The following is an 18,522-nucleotide window of genomic DNA, read 5'->3' on the forward strand; positions in this document are numbered from 1 at the left end:
TTTTTTGCTTTTCAACTGTAAGCGTTATCATTTATCACGAAAGTCGAATACAAGATTAATATAATTTAATTTATCAAACTTTATATGTGGATTTTACCGTGAAAAACCCGCATGATCAAATATTCTTAACTGAAAATTGAATTACATACGTAATTGAGCTGATATATACATTGGTATATACTTTATGTATATATATATATATATACATTGGTATATATCTGACAATGCCAGACAAAACCAAAAGATTTGGATCACTCACACATACACATTATTTGATATGGCAGATCCGACGGATCGAAGTCGTAACTAAAAATAAATCGTTTTAGAGCAACGAACAAAAGGCAGTCTTATCTTATAAAAGGGATCTGATAGGCACTCTTGAACGCTATAAGATGTAGAATAAATAATTCAACTACACTTCAATGTACTCAAACTCTACGGTTACATAATACAAGTTCTCAATATCTATCTATAAATGAATAAAAATCAAAGTGTCAGCCTCTGGCTTAAAATTTCCATTTTAAGGCCAAACGTATAAGATTTAGATATATTCTAATAAATTAATTGTACCAACTCATATAAAATAACAATGCCGTACTTATCTTTAAGAATGCTTAGTATAGAATTTATTTTGATTTCATTTTAATTTATTTTATACTTTATTATTCACCACACAGAAAAAATAAATAAATAAAACATGAATCCAGCTTAAATGAAAGAGGCGAAAAATTTTACAATCTGCATAAATCAAAATAACGTTTTTTAACAATTTTTGTTTTCTGTTTGTTCCGGCTAATCTCTAGACGGCTTGAAAAAAAATAACAAGAATTTCAAGAGCAGATAGCTCACTTGTCCTTTTAATAAGTAATACTAAAATCTTCATTTGTTATACTGGTAGAATCTACATTCAAAATACCGGATGCGATACGACGCGAATGTAGATTCTAGTATAGATATTACAATTCAATTGCGCTCTCTATTTCCTCAATGCAATAATTTAATGGAAATTCTATCTAACGCGACCGATAAAAGATATAGAAAACTATTGGCTGTAAGTGCTCTCGGAGAGACTGCCAATATCGACTTCTAAACTTTGGTAAAAATTATTTGGATAAGTTATTGTTTCGACTCGAAATTCGAACTTTAGACAATGCAATATATCTCATTACAACAACAGCAACAGCCTGTAAATTTCCCACTGCTGGGCTAAGGCCTCATCTCCCTTTAAGCAGAAGATTTGGAACATATTCCATTACGCTGTTCCAATGCGGGTTGGTGGAATACACATATGGCAGAATTTATATGAAATTAGACACATGCAGGTTGTCACACGATGTTGCCCTTCACTGCTGAGGACGAGATGAATTATAAAAACAAATTAAGCACATAATTAACGAGTGGTGCTTGCCTGGGTTTGAACCCGCATTCATTGATTAAGATGCACGCGTTCTAACCACTGGGCCATTTCTGCACTCTCATCTTTTAAACTCTCTATATTACCGAAATTAAATTCTTGCTAAGAATTTTGTATCTGTATATAAATATTCATAAAATAAATATCAGATACATAAAATTCAGACTTATAGAAATAATATTCACTAAATACCCTAAGATACTCTTTACATTTCTGTAAACACGGACCGCTTTTTACCGCCGACATAGCCATTTCGCTGCGAGCCATTACCTTCAGGAAATCTCAGTCGAGCTTTCATTTTGCAACGTCAGCATTCAGTGGAAGGAAATTGCGTCCAAACGAAAACCTCGTCAAAGCATTCAATGTCTTTTATTTAAACATAGGATTTATCGGTTTTTCAGTTATTTTATCGTTTTATATTTACGACTTTCAAGTGTGTAGTTATATCCATTTTAAAATGTTATATTGTTATGTAAGAGTCTATTGAAGTTAATATTATGAAGTTTTAAACTCGTGGCCTACTATACTATTCTTTACTTCATTTAGTGCCTATACACATCCACACAAACATACTCAACGCTCACTCAAAAACTATTTCCAAAATGAAAATACGAAAAGATTTATCTGAATTTCAAGCCGCTCAAAAGAAATATTTTCACTAAGGGTCATCAAATCCTTAAGAAAATAATTAAAACAGAATAGATCGATTGAATTGACTGAAAAAGACAAAAGATTATTTAAATACAAAATATTCAAAGAAAAAACGAGACAGAGCATTAAACAAAGGAAAGTTGAAGATTACACGCGTATCGTGGATGATGCGTAGATAGGAGAAGCACTAAGAACTCAATTCCCCTGAACAAACAATCCTTTATGTTCCCTCTTTGCCTTATGACTGCTTAGATGCAAATAGATTCATACACACACACACATATGCACGCATGCTTGCGTAACCCCCGCTTAATGTAACCGCTCATTGCGGTTTCTTAGTAATCAACAGCTTCATTCAAATACTAATTACGCAATCTTAGAACACCTATCTAGTGTATTTAATGCTTGGAAACGTGATTATTAAACGATTTAGTTTGCGAATAATTGGTTTAGAATAACATTTATGTAGTGTATGTGTTTCTGTGAGCTCAAGTGATCCTTTTGGATTGACTAAATTGTTATGTGTGGATGCTGACGATCTGAATCAGTAATCAAATAGTTTTTCAGTGGTACATGACAGATTATTTAAAATACTTTTTATAAGATGCCCGAAACAAACAATTGATATAATATAACAAAAACAATTACCCCCAATGGAATAAAAAATAGCTCATAACCAAAAAAGTTATACGCATAGATAATATATATATATATACGTACGTCCTTCTTGAAGTCGGTTAAACTAACAAATCAAACGTAAGTCAGAGAAGTGCAACAGATAAAACAAACTACATAATATTATACACACATATGAAATATTAAATATAACTTAAGTTGTCTGAGAAGATAGCACGTGTTTTATTCCAATAAGTACTTGATAAAAATATAAAACGTGAGCTTGCTGTGAATAAAACTGCTCAACGACATTGAGTCATGTTATTTATCAATTTATCAACCTTCCTTAGTGGCCTACATTGTATTGATAGTCTCGTCAGCTGTAGCTGTAGAGACAGCTTTATGGCTGTTGATTAAAGGTTTCTTGGGTTGTATAGAAATTCTCTTTAGCCTGGAGTTTCAAAATCGGTAATGTTTACACTCACTCACGCCTGTATTCTCTCTGAACGTATCGGTTTACTGTCGCATGAGCACGAAAATATACAGAGTATAGCTGTATTCGTGCACCTGTGTACTATAATATTTAATACTAGTAGTTGTCCTCGGTTTCGCTCGCGTTTTAGGGTATTTACTGTAATGTGTTTGGCAAAAAAGTCACTGTCATGTCATGTCATGTCATGTCCTTTCTTGGTACAAGTTTGCTTCATATCAATATCAAAAATCATTTCGATTCAGCGGTTTGGTCGTGAAAGAGCGTCAGTCAGATTGACGGAGTTACTTTTATATTTATTATATTAATAGAGATAGAGAGAGAGCTTTATGCTCAAAACCTTCTAAGGATATAAAATAAAGTATCTGATACTATTCTGATTTACACTGTTAATATTTTGTTACTTTAAAAAAAAAGTAAAGTACAGTAAAGTAACAGTGTTCCAATGCGGGTTGGTGGAATGCACATGTGGCAGAATTTCTATGAAATTAGACAATGCAGGTTTCAGGTTGTTTTCCTTCACCGCCGAGCACGAGATGAATTATAAATACAAATTAAGGACATACATAGTGGTGCTTGCCTGGATTTGAACCCGATATCGTCGATTAAGATGCACGCGTTCTAACCACTGGGCCATCTCAGCTCAGTTGTTTAAAAACTACTATATAAATTCAAGACGCATATATATAAGGCATATATATAAAGCATCTTTTTATGTTCTAAAAACAAATAAAATGTCTGCGAGATCATATGTTTTTATAGTGTTAATAGTTTAATAGGCACAATGTTTCTTGAGAACAATATTCAATTAGTGTAAGAAATTAATGATTAGTCGTTATCCCCACACGGAGTTGGTGTTATTGGAAACTTAGTCGATTTATGTTCGAATAGTTTTCGCTCCTGTTTTAGGGGTTGGTTGGTAAGTATTAGGTGTAAATAGTAGCCTTCAAGTTCCTTGAAGATAAAGTTTGCTTCATACCAAATATTTCATACCTATTTGATATATCGTTATTTTTGGATAGTTCAGGCTACATCTTTATAAATTATAGCCTATGTGATAGTTGGTGTATAAGCTATATTATTGAAAAGTTACTTAAAAATTCAATCAGTAGTTTTAGCGTGAAAGAGTAACAAACATAAATACATACAAATACAAACATACATTGTGGATGTGACAGAATTTCGATAAAATTAATCTCATGCATATTTTCTCATGATGTTTTCTACCTCGCCTATAGACACAGTTAAGCCTATGAAAATTCAGGAGTGCTTACCCGCAAACATCGGTTAAGATACACGCGTTCTAACCACTGGGCCGTCTTGACTCAAAGAATGAGTGATTTGGTATAACTATAGACACAAAGGGAATGACGCCACAGATCTTAAGATCTTGGGAACTAAATATGAATATTTAATAATATATGTTTTCAATACCATAAATTCTTTACTCCAGTATTCAATAATGACTATTTCCCACTAACCTCATTAACCCCTCTCACAATAGCTCTCATTGTAGCGTTCCTGGGTCCATCAACAGTTCTTCCATCATCAGTTGGACCCCATGAGGCGCTGTATATGTGGATCTTATGAGGCTCATGTCCCATGGAGTTAGCCTCGATGAGATCGGTCATGTAAGGTTGGTCCAGCATCCTTATACCTGTTGAATAAAATTTATCAGTATAATCATTTGGTTATATCAAAAACTTATTGCTTGAGAATCGTTATACATGAAACCTTTTCACTAAAATTTGGTTCTGGAATGTAATATTTACAGAGCCTGAAAAAGTTTAACTTCATAATTATAATATGAAGATTCACAATTTACAACTTGGTCGTCCGAAATGTTTATTCTTGTCAACCATCAACGAGCGCCGCCATTTTACATTCAGATAGTCGGTGAGGAGAATGATGAGGTCATTTCCGGTGCATATGTTCCTTATAAACATTCATACAAAGTTATACCTTCCATTTATCTTGCTTAAAATTGAAATTTTCTCTCATGGTCGCTATAAAGAATTGACTATCTATATTAAATTTCAAATTCAGCTATTTTTATGAAAATCTACACATTTTTTTTCTTATATATCTTCTGTAGAGTCTTAAAAAAAAATTGAAATCGGTAGAGTCATTATCAAGATAGACCATAAAAATTAATCTCAATTTCCCTTGGTCATCTATGGTTAATTTTTTTTATTGTTATATCAATGTAGAAATATTTAAAACATTATTCTGTAACATTTAACTGTTTATCAAAATTGTTATTGTAATTTATAAATGACTACTATCAATATGTTGAAATAAGTATATGCTTAATAAAACTGTTTCAACTAATTTCGATATTCCAATTTTTACCCTTACCCTAAATTTTTCGACGAGTATATAACGTAAAACGGCAAAATTTTCGTCTCGCGTTGAATAATTGTAACGTTTTAACATATGTAAATATTCCGCTACGAAGGACGCTACGGTCGGCTACGGAATGGTAATTCTGTAGCATTTCAACTCTACTGTTACTCAAACGCGATCACTCTGGAAAATACCATACGAATATTCTTCCATAAACTTTGTACAAAGTTTTTTTTTTAAATTGCTATATTAATGTTTGGGTCAATGCTTGCAAAGTGAAATAGAACCTTATTTAACATAAAGGATTAGTATTGGCATATAAGAACTCAACCAACGTTTTATAGTAGTTGACAAATATGTGTTCTTAGTTTAAATATAATTTGAACTGACATGTAAGCTTGTATAAATTTTATTCTTGCAATATACGTCGTTTAATTTTCTATGTAATCGTTTTTTTATTTATTTCCACCGAAAAATCAAACTCTCGATAAAGGTAATCTACAATGATCAATAATAGCAGTCACAAAATATATATGTATATAAAAACGTGTTAAAAAATATCTTTCATTTTTTTTAATTATTTTTATATATTACGCTTTACGTAGTATTTTTATTAATTTATTATACTTAACACTGTATCAAGAATATGAATGGATGACGTCACGCAACCTCGTTAATTATTCAATAGCGCGTCCGTGGTGGTGAAATTAATTATGATTGGCTTAAGGTAGGAGACGTCAGCAATTTAGTTTTCCATTAGATGATTAGAACATCAATAGGTACAGATAGGAATTGGATAAGATATCCATTCTCATTATTTATTAAATTTATATTATTAAATCATGCAGCTGCGAGATTTGTACTTGATTGATTGATTGAAATTGAGAATATTTATAATGCAAGTTAATAAATAATTCAACGATACTTAGTTACTTCAGATACTTTTAATATGTCGATTGGATGAACGTTTGCGTGAGATGAAAATTAAATGTTCGAATTATAATCTTTCCCAGATAAAATCCCTTTTTAGTATGTCTCTACATTCAAAACGGTTAGTCAATATTTAGGTAGATATGTAAATTAATTTTGTATGAAATTGTTTAACAGTTAAAAATAAATTAAAGTCTGAATATGTCATATGCAGACATAGGACTATATGCATTTGCATATTTGTATATAATAATATTAAGTGGAAAACGTCTCAAGTTTGCTGTGGAAACTGGAAAAATATATTATTGTTTATTTTTACAAAAATTATAATAATTATTAAGTTATATTTTTCTAGGTTTTCTAATTTTTTGAATTTTAAGTTATAATTTAAAGAAATGTCAAAATCTAATTAGAAATGTTTTTTTATTGAGCATATTTCGTCATTTTTAGTGCATATTTGAATGCGTATTTTGGCATTTTGATAGTGCATATAATCCGATGTCTAGTCATATGTTTTTCGATATTATATGTAAACTTTTATCTCTATTATAATGAAACTTATAAGCATTCGAAAAGCTTTTTAACCAATATATTTAATTTATTTAGGATAACAAGTTAATACAAAATCACTCATCGTATGTCTAAAGTTAGATCTGAAAGAGTAACTTTAAATGTTGACAAAAACCTCTTTTGCTCAAAGAAATAACGCTAGTCTATGTGTAGTATGTGTGTGCGTGTGTGTGTGTAGTCTATGTATGTACATCAACATGTTCGATAGTATATTTTTGCGTCTCAACGATTTCACTTGGCATGACTTGGCGAATCGCGCTCAAAATTTAGACATCAACAAATCAATTCTATTCACGGGCTCATAATAGCTATACAACTAGAAGCAATAACTTCGGTAAAAAAATGTATCCCCGAATAAACACAGCCACAAAACTGTCTCATCGACCCTAAGCTATTTGGCCGATAAAATCTGTGTAAATAGAGACCGCGCTGGCAAACTAATAGTTTTCGAATTGAAGAAGGTATAATGTTCTTATCTGTTTTCGATGAAACTTCCAATATTATCGGCGTTATTGCGGGTATGCTCGGTTATTTGTAAAAGCCTTTATGTGAATAGAAAGATCATTTCTTTGGTATTTAAATTGTGTAGGCTGACTAGAGAATGGTACTGGAAGACATATGAAGTAGGTTGCTATCTCCCTCACGTCTGTCAGTGTCTCGCTCACTCTTTTAACTGGAACATAACAATACTAAGTATCCGAAGTATGATGATCGGATATCGTATGGCTGGTTGGTGCATACCCAGACCCTTGCACACAGTCCTACAATTTTTTATAAGAATTTATTTATTATTCTATATTACTATTTCATTTAACAAATATGAAATTCTTGAAAGATTTATGTTAGAACTCTGTCTAAATAAAATCTTTATATTTTTTCAAGTTTAAAAATGAGATTATTTCCCAAGGGAACAAAATATTAATAGGATGAATAAAAATAAGTTTACTTTAAGTTTTTTTTATGTTTTGATGAGGAAATGAATAAATTATCCGTATCATATTGTTTCTTTACCGTCACTTATAATCCTAACACAACAAAGTATTATTATTATTAATGATCCTTTCATAATTCATTAATGAAAATATGATTTAATAACCGATTGAATGAATTAATTAAAATAGAACATGCTTATGAACTTAGGATGTAATTTGTCTTTGACATGCCAAGAATCTTATAGACCGTTTGTAATATATACATAATTTATGACTGGTGTTAGGTCAAGACAATTAAATAATTCTTAAATAATATACAGACATAAATATCATACAAACATATCACTTACTATAAAAAAAGGATAAACGGTAAACAATATCTTTAACTAGTTGTTTAGCCCACCGCTTCGCTCGCATTTTAGAGGTTGGTTATCATATGTTAGAAAAAAAGTAGCCTATATCCTTTCTTGAAGCTCAAGTTTGCTTCATACCAAATTTCATAAAATTCGGTTCATTGGTTTGGAAGTCAAAGAATGACAGACAGACAGAGTTACTTTCACATTTATAATATTAAAAATAATACAGATTTATGAACTTCCTTATATTTACAAAATACCAGTTTATTTGTAAATAGATAAGGAAAAGATAAATAAATAAGGAAGTTATTGTTGTCATTAAATAAATCAAATATTTTACTAGATTTAGTTAAGTTAGCTGTGTTGCAAAATGAAATACTCAAGGTATGCTTTTGTCCTTGTACTCGTTCATCTTTCGTACCAATTACGTCACAAAGCATATTTACCTATCGAGAGATTATTATTTCCTGAGTGGGTGGTGAATGCAGACAGACCCGTAGCGGGCTGTCAATTGCGCGATATAATATAATACTTGAAAACTGTATCGCATAACTTTACATATACATATATAACTGGAAAAATAAATTATATGTTCATCAATATAATCAAAATCTTTTACTTTTTAATATTCTTGAAATATTATGAAGTAATAAGGAAATTAAATTCTTCTCAAAATAATCAAATATACTATTTTAATTCACTATAAATAAATCTAACACATGCCACATATTATTTGTAGCATAGCAAAGATGCACAAATTTTTATATTCCATATTATTTCAAGAATTACTATATTCCTATTTACCCCTCATTTTAAGCTTATCGTCAATAGCCCACAGGGTCAGGATCGATCCTGTGACTTTTTACATTGCTGGCCCGCAAACCATTGCGCTATTGACGCTTTAAAACAAATATTTAGAGTTGTTATGTTTTGGTTATACGAATGAGTGTGCAAATTCAATTACAGATACAAGGGGCATTACACTAAATTCCCATAGTTGGTGGTACATTGCAATATGAGGAACAATTAAAGTTTCTTTAAATACCAATTATTTGAAACCGTTGAACACAATAAATTCATATTAATCAATATTAATAATTACGAATATCAAAGTCCGCAATTATTGTTACAACATGTTTCAATAGCATATGAAATTGACAGATCCATTTCAATTCGAGCTTCACAATATTTATCGTATATTGTTTGACTAATAGGCCTCCCACGAACCCCATTTGTAACGTAGAAGCCTTTTATTTCTTTGTACATAAACTGACGTTATATTTACATGCGAAATGTAAACATTTCATGTTAATCGTTCGATTGAAAACGAAATTGAATATGTCTGTACGATTTTATTTATCTATTGCTTTGTTGTATGTTACCTATTATTGATTTACGACTTTACTATTCCTACATGTTTTTTATTGCCAGACAAAACATCACATTCTAAATTTAAATTTAAATAAAATATAATTCTATTGTCTTTTAATGTATATTTAATTTCAAGTTAGATCATGATGACTGGCATTTTGCTTATATGTATGTATATTTATAATTAACTTGATTTACATTTAAAAAAAAGGTTTTATGACTAACTGGTACTTATAATTCTTGAGTTATCTAGATGGATCTTAGCTATAATTGGACCCGAAAGAATAGTTGTTTTTTGTATCTATTTTATAACCAAAACTACTTTTAAAATTAAATTTTTTAACTTTAATAAATTAGTTTAACTATTATGGATATTTTAAACGACAAATACACTGAAAAAAAATTAATAGTTAACTTTTGAAAAAAGAAATAAGAGAAAAACGCTTAAACTTTATTTGAGTTTGAAGTATTTGAACAGGATTCAGTTATATTCAGTCTGACTAACCCCGTAGGTTAAGTCAATAAAAGTGTTTTAAAAATAGCAAGTCATGGACAAAGTTAAATGGCCAGTTTGTTCTTGTAAGCCAATTAAAAAAAAATAGAATTAGTATCTGCTAATATCATTTTGTTATAATATCATATTTATTTATCTGTGTTAAAAAACAAATAAATCCAAAGGTGGAATAATGTCGATGACAATATCAAACAATGTTTAAAGTCATGTTACAAATATAAGTTTGTATTAAAAACTTATTTTTTAATAAATATAAATGCACTTATTTATATTTGATTCGAATTTTTATTAAAAATTTTAAACGAAAGTGAGAATACTGTCTTGAAATCTTGTAGTGAAAATCCTTATAAAAAAAAATTAATACATGTTATAGGTTTACGCAACCCCTTTTGGGCAGGTACCAATAATTGCGCATCATACCATTTGATGTCACGATATACGAGGCAATACCCCAAGGGTATATAATATATCTTACACGTAAATAAAGGGTATATTTCTGATATATTAAAACTAAATTGGTAAATGTAGGTCAAACCCTAGACCCCAGCTGTACCACTAGAGATCAAATTTAATTACCATTGCTGAAATTCTTGAAATATTCATTTTAGAAGCTCACTCAAATAAAATTTCGGTTTCCTTTTGCCTTTCAAATGAAATTATTTTAAGTGCAATATTAAATTGACGTTCACGAGTCATATCTATAGTAGAATAATACTAAGTCTATTTCAAGCTTTTTAAGGCAATAATTTATTCAATTCATATTATTTGTAACGTAATATATATGCAGGTGGATCATCTGATGGCCCCCACTGCCAATAGACAATGACGCTGTGAGAACCATTCCTTACATACCCAATGTACCACCAACCTTGGGAACTAAGATGTTATGTCCCTTGTACCTGTTACACTGGCTTACCTGTCAAACCGAAACATAACAACAGTAAATATTGTTGTTTGACGGTAGAATGTCTGATGAGTGGGTGGTACCGATCTATTCGGGCTAGAAAAAAGCCCTACCACCAAGTATACATTTATAGTATTGTTATTCCTTTTATTCTTTTTTTTTAAGGTATAGGTTGGCGGACGAGCATATGGGCCACCTGATAGTAAGTGGTCACCATCACCCATAGACAATGACGATGTAAGAAATATTAACTATTTTTTACATCGTCAATGTGCCATCAACCTTGGAAACTAAGATGTTATGTCCCTTGTGCCTGTAGTTACACTGGCTCACTCACCCTTCAAAACGGAACACAACAATACTAAGTACTGTTATTTTGCGGTAGAATAACTGATGAGTGGGTGGTAACTACCCAGATGGGTTTGCACAAAGCCCTACCACCAAGTATCATATTCTTTATTAATGAAAATATTGATTGAAATATAATAGTAAATATAATTAAAATTTAAAGCATTAATGAAGCAGAGACATAGCGGGGCCATATATTTCATCTGCAGATAAAATATCTCGACTAATCTCTTGCCAAAACAATTTTACTTTGAATCACAAACCTAATTCTGTATTAACGAAAACAGCGAGCTTGTAACCTTGAAATTAATTACTGCGGCTCAACAAAATCTGCCGCAAATATATTTTACTTTAAATGGATCCAAATTAAAAATTGTTTATAAAATTATCCAATTAGCCAATTAAACGCACATATAATCTGGAAAACATACATATGTTACAATTAATGTATTAATCAAAATCTTTAAATTAATGGTTTCTTTTGACTTTTTACGTATTACGCTTATGATGTTGATGCATCAACACTTATCTTTCTATAAAATTAAGCCTTAGTCAATGATTCTGTAATTAAAAGTCACATATTATTTTTAACATAAACAAAAAACTCGCTACGTATATAATGCTCTACATAGTCTTCATACTTCCTGATAAATACAATTATTTTTTCTAAATGTATGTTATAATGTTTGTGTACAGATTAATTTCATGTATCTCTCTAAAGGTTGAACTCATTTTTTTTTATTTAAATATAGGTTTGCTTGTTTTAATAATTTATTTTTAGAGCCAAGCAAAGCTAGCTGGATTGCCAGGATAGAACAGTGCACAACAATGTTAGAGTCAGTAGTACAAAGTGCAGCTCTATTAGAGCTAAGATTTCACAGTGGAAAAAAACGTGGAACTGTTCCTGAATATCAGCTTCAAATACGGACGTGCCACTCTAACTTTGGATAGTTCATTTACTTTAATACAAAAAGACAGTAACAGAAATGGCATTTGTCGAAATTAATTATATCAGACAGTGGAGCATCGTTGTAAACTTACTGCAGCAGCTATTTCGGGGAATACAATTAGTCGAGGCACGTGGCAACAATTGTCTCATACTTTTTTCAAGCATAAAGCGAGGTTAAAAACACTACGTACGGTAGCGTCGCTTTAGCTTTGTATATTTTAATGAAAACTGCTAGGTTTTATATTCTCCCATGATCCATACAACAACAACAGTCTGTAAATTCCCACTGCTGGGGTAAAGGCCTCCTCTCCCTTTGAGGAGAATGTTTGGAACATATTCCACCACGCTGTTCCAATGCGGGTTGGCGGAATACACATGTGGCAGAATTTCTATGAAACTTGTCACATGCAGGTTTCCTCACGATGTTTTCCTTCACCGCTGAGCACGAGATGAATTATAAAGACAAATTAAGCACATGAATCAGCGGTGCTTGCCTGGGTTTGAACCCGCAATCATCGGTTAAGATGCACGCGTTCTAACCACTGGGCCATCTCAACTCGTCCATGATCCATAAATAGCGCATACTCTGTTTATTATTATGTCATCCCGTCATAGTTTAATTTAACTTTAATATTATTCAAAAATATCGATTTGTAAAATTAAGTATGTTAAAATATCAAAAATAAAAGTTATCGATATTTACTTATTTAACCTGTATAAGAATACTGTTTATAATTATTAATAAAACACTTTACTATTATATTTTAGTACATTTTTGAAATGAACTGAATTTCCCCTTTAGTTTTATCAACTTCTCTGTGTAGTAAACTCTTCTTATAAATAAGCTCTATTAGAATATATTTTCTCTTATTACCAGCAATTTAATGTTGGAACGAGTTGTTTTCTCAATCATCTTCTCATTTTAGATTCCATTGTAAGATAAATCGATGTATTCGATTGCCATAAAGATAATAAGGCCTCGTCCGTTTTTAATACATATAACTGAAGACGGTATTTAAATGTATTTGAATAATTTGGAGGAGAATCATCCAGGCAATAACATTTGCTGTAGTAATTCATTCCTTGAGAAAGCAAGAAGCATAAGAAGCCTCTTTTTCTGTGCACTGTATAATGTTAATTTCGCCTTACAATTAAGTGAAGTTTGAACGGATATTCTAATGACACACGACGAGTTGAGAGTTTGGACGAGACGTCTCATAATTACCCTCAACAACAGTAACAAAAAAATGACTGTAAATTTTCCACTGTTGGGTCAAGGCTTCCTCTCCGTTTGAGGAGAAGATTAAATTCTGTCAAATTTCGTTGAAATTAGACAGGCAGGCTACCTCACGATGTTTTCCTTCACCGCCGAACACAAGATGAATTATAATCACAAATTAATGTGAAAATTCAGTGGTACTCGCTTGGGTTTGAATCCGCAATCATCGGTTATAATGTATGTACAAGTTCTGACCACTAGGCCACATCTGCTCGTAAAAACCCAAAAAAAAACTAATTATAATGTGACATATTCATATCACAATACTATAACAGTACGCCGTAATTCGTAATATTTGTTACGAATATTGTATCCTTATATGTTCACGACCTTCATCTATTCAAAGCGCTGTAATGCCATCACGAATGAATTGAAACCTTATCGATAACTTATCAAACGATTTATCAAAACGAGTGGCCATTAAAAAGGTACGTATCAGACGTGCGTAACCAATTCAATATGTTATTGGCTTTGATTATGTTACTTTAACCGAGTATTGCCAGTAAAAATAATTAATATTAATAAGTAATGTCTTTTTAAAAATTTTGTATTGTTACTATTGTTAGCTTTTTTAGATTTTCACCAAGAACTATTAATCCGATCCGAAACTATGCAATTTTTTTATATGTACGTATTATTATCAACACAACAAACAACAACAACAGCCTTTAATTTCCCACTGCTAGTCTAAGGACTCCTCTCTCTTTAAGGAAAATTATTTGGAACATATTCCACCACGTTGTTTCAATGCGGGTTGGTAGAATACACATGTGGCAGAATTTCTATGAAATTAGACACATGCCGGTTTCTCCGAACGAAATTAATTATAAACACCAATTAAGCATATGAAGCTTCAGTAGTGCTTGCCATCATCATCATCGGTTAAGATGCACGCGTTCTAACCACTGGACCATCTCGGCCTATCGACACTATCTAGTATAATTTTTATATATATTTAGTTATAATTATACTTGTGAGAAGTTTGAACGGCGACGAGTGTCTCGTACGATATAAATGAAGGTAAAAAGTATAGCACTGTATCTTTGTTTGGGTAAGGACTTCTCACCTTTTGTAAAGAGGGTTGGCAACTTATTAAACATGTTCCATTACGAGTTGGTAAATAAAAACGTGGATTTTTTTTATTCGACTCGTGCAGGTTTCTTCTCTTCCTTCACCATCAAAAACACCATTATAAACATAAATTTACCACATGAAAATTAGTCATTCTGTCAGCGGTTAAAATCGACGTATTAAAATCTACTAGATATATAAAGTAAGAATCAAATTATGAGTAAAATAAATTTCTCTATGCGGCAAAATTAGTTGCAAAATATTAATTTGTTTTCAGTCTAAATTAACGTGTTGTGTAATTGCTACACTTCGTACAAGATTACATCTATATCAATTCAATACAATTCGTCTAGACTATAACATAATTAGGGCTTAGAGATTCAATCGAAATTAATTTGCACAAAATATTATCCTGATTTACATAGAATCGTAATAATTAAAATTAACATACTCTAAAAATATATGTATTCACATATACTTTACTTAGTTATTTATATAAGTTTATTTTTATTATTATTATTTTTTTAGGACTTCCTTGATCGAGTAGTGTGTACACCGGTTTTCATGGATACGTCACTCCGAGGTCCCAAGTTCGATTTCCTGCCGAGTCGGTGTAGAATAAGTGAATTAGTTTTCTGTCTCATGGGGTTGGGTGTTTGTGGTACCGATGTTACATCTTACTTACTTACATTGGGATCAGAATAAAAGTGATGTTATCCAATATTTATTTATTTATTATTAACATTAGGGCCTTACCTATAAACAAATAAGAAATATAAATTAGCTACAGTATAAATCATACCGCATGGAATGCTAGCAAGAATGCTAGCAGCCTTTCCCCTTTGAATCGCAATTCCAATCATCTTGGCAAAGAATGAAACATCCCGCCTGTCACCAGTAGAGGCAAAAAGGCGAGGTGTTATACTTTTAAGAAAGGTTTTTCCACTATTACTCCAGCGTCCAACTGTTTGAACTATTTTATTTTTATACAGTAAATGTAATTTTAAAACTCATTCTGAATCATTAATGTAATGTCCTCATGTCATCAAAAGGAGAGGCTGTTATAATGTAAATAATAATATTTACTCAACTGACAGATTCATCATCGCCAAGCAAGCGAAAAGCATAAACTGTTAAAGGTAGGGTCTTGAAATTTGGTTAATAGGAATGGATTTATTGAGTAGACAACCACTAAGAAAGAAATTTTCGAAATTCTATCCCTAAGAAAGTGAAATAGGGTTTCCAGGCAAAGCCACGATCAACGGCTAGTTATGTATAAAAATTAACTAATACTAATTCTAATCTATTTTGTTATTTATGTTATGTTGTATGAATATAAAATAAAAAAAGTACAAAGTCTAAGACTTTGATGGCTTAGTTTGGATTTCATAATTAATCCATCAGGTTTTTTTTTTAATTTTTCGTATCAATAAAATATTGCTTCATCAAGCTGCATGATATGCTCATGCCCGAATCCTAACTAACATAGAATTATTGATACGAAAAATTAAAAAAAAAACCTGATGGATTAATTATGAAATCCAAACTAAGCCATCAAAGTCTTAGACTTTGTACTTTTTTTATTTTATATTCATGTTGATGTAACATCTAACGACCAGCATGTGAACAGGGTCGTATAATAAATTCCAAGTATTTCCCATCAAAGGAGAAAGTCAGCTGAGGTGTTTGAACTACAGTGGAATATTATGGGCTGGTATTTTATTGAAATAATAAAGGGCTCACGTTATCTAAGCTAATCTTACCTTATCAGCAGTATACAATTAATATAAGTGCGTTCTCTAGTCGTATAGTGCTATAAATATCATTTTTAACTTTGTATTTCAAATGTTGTATATTAGTAACTACACAGTTTCTTGTCGTTTTTTCTCGGTAGATTCTACATTCTAAACTGATAGCTTTACGTTTCGTACAATTTTGTAAAATGACGATTCAAGTGTGCTTGTAAAAGTATACTTGAATGAAGTACATTAAGATTTTTTTTATTGAAAAAATACAGTACACAAATAGATGTGATCTTTAGGAGTGACGTCACACAATACCTCAGATCGAACTATTAATAGAATAGAATTAGTAAGATACAATGACTCTGCAAAGAGGGTCTTATTTCTTTCAGACAACCCTTTCTAATGTGTAACAAAAGTTTTATGTGGTATGACAATCAATACACTTTCTATTATATTAATATTATTTTAAGTAAATTGTAGTATATTTTAGTAAAATCTTAATATATTTAAATGTTTTTTTTCAAGTATAAACATGTTTACAAAATGTAAAATTTTAGTAAAGTTAATAGAACTCATAGGAAATTCAAGAATTCGACATGGTCCTTTGAGCCGGATTTAAACGAGCAAGCATAATATCTATGTTTCGATCTCTTTAGTATACAAAGACATAATATATGCAAACCAAACATTTATTTCATTTATTTAACAAAATTATTCCAAATAAATAAAACATCGAAGAATATAGAAGCCGCAAAATCACATCCAATTAGAAGTGAAACAAAATTCGCGCTATACTATAAAAAAAAAAACATGTAATTTCACAGACGGGCAGTTGCGTCATCTAATAATTAATAATCTGTGTGTTTAATTACAATAAGGAACACTTGCATATATATACAGTCGGAGTAAGAAAAGGTTCGTCAACTTAAGATCGATTTTCGTGTGCTCAATATGTGCGATAATACCTTTACCGATCGAGAATGACATATTGCGTCGCATTGATGTGATGTTTAGATTCAAAAGGTACTATGAGTTTAAGACTTGATATAGGAATGAATTTGAATACTGACATAGGTTTTGTTATTCCAAACATATAAGAAACGGACATCAGGGAAATGAAACTTCGAACCTAATCTATATTGAGATCAAAGTTATTATAACTTTAAATTAATCGAATAAATAATGATATTGATTATCAAATATTAGTTTCTTGATGGTCAGTAGGATATCAATTTAAGGACGTTTAATTATAGATCACAAGTGTGTGTACAAGATAGAAAAATATAAAACGACGAGCTTAAAAAGTAGGCTACCGTTGCTTTATAGATTAGCAACTATACTAACGAGACCTATTCAATATGACAATCGTATTTGTCAAAGTAAATAATTCCCTCACCTTTACGTCCAGCATACGTGGACTTTATGTACATTTTTACGAATAAAACTGGTTTATTGTGAAAAAACGTTTTTAACAATTATGATGTATAGTAAGCAGGTGCTGGTAGATATATTTTCAAAAGCAATAAATCCGTTATAACAACTATCCGTTCAATTTGAGTTGTCAATTATAATTGTATGTATTTTTAATTGGCATTGGAATATCAAATATATTCATGTTTAATTTTTCGATTTTAGATTTACCTGTTATTGAGGTGAGATAGCCCTGTGGGTAGAACGGGTGCATCTTAACCGATGATTACGGGTTCAAACCCAGGCGAGCACCATTTTCATGTGCTTAGATTGTAGTTATAATTCATTTCGTTTTTGGCGATGAAGGAAAACATCGTGAGGACTGTATATGACTAATGTTGTCTTAAATTTTCGCGATTATTACACATTGAAATAAAACTAGTTATAACGGATCTGAATCGCTAATGAAGAACAAAAGAAATATTATTTACAACTACCTGAGAAATCGATGGCGGTAGTTGTAAATAATATTTCTTTTGTTCTTCAAATAGACAAATGCCACCTTAGTCTTTCCGTGACCACGAACGCTGTAAAGTGCTCGAAACGTAAAAAATAATTAATATATAT

The 18,522-nt window shown here is 31.1% G+C and overlaps 1 protein-coding gene across 1 annotated transcript in view; it reads right to left on the reverse strand.

Moving 5' to 3' along the window:
• LOC124538251 (neuroendocrine convertase 2) overlaps window positions 1-18,522 on the reverse strand; it is a 107,888-nt gene that overhangs the window by 8,486 nt on the left and 80,880 nt on the right. The window contains exon 7 of the mRNA XM_047115241.1: window positions 4,652-4,827. Coding sequence (XP_046971197.1) covers window positions 4,652-4,827 — 176 coding nt within the window. The remainder of the gene's footprint in view (window positions 1-4,651; window positions 4,828-18,522) is intronic.

The sequence above is a fragment of the Vanessa cardui genome, chromosome 20 (assembly GCF_905220365.1).
Source record: "Vanessa cardui chromosome 20, ilVanCard2.1, whole genome shotgun sequence".
Taxonomy (NCBI): Eukaryota; Metazoa; Arthropoda; class Insecta; order Lepidoptera; family Nymphalidae; genus Vanessa; species Vanessa cardui.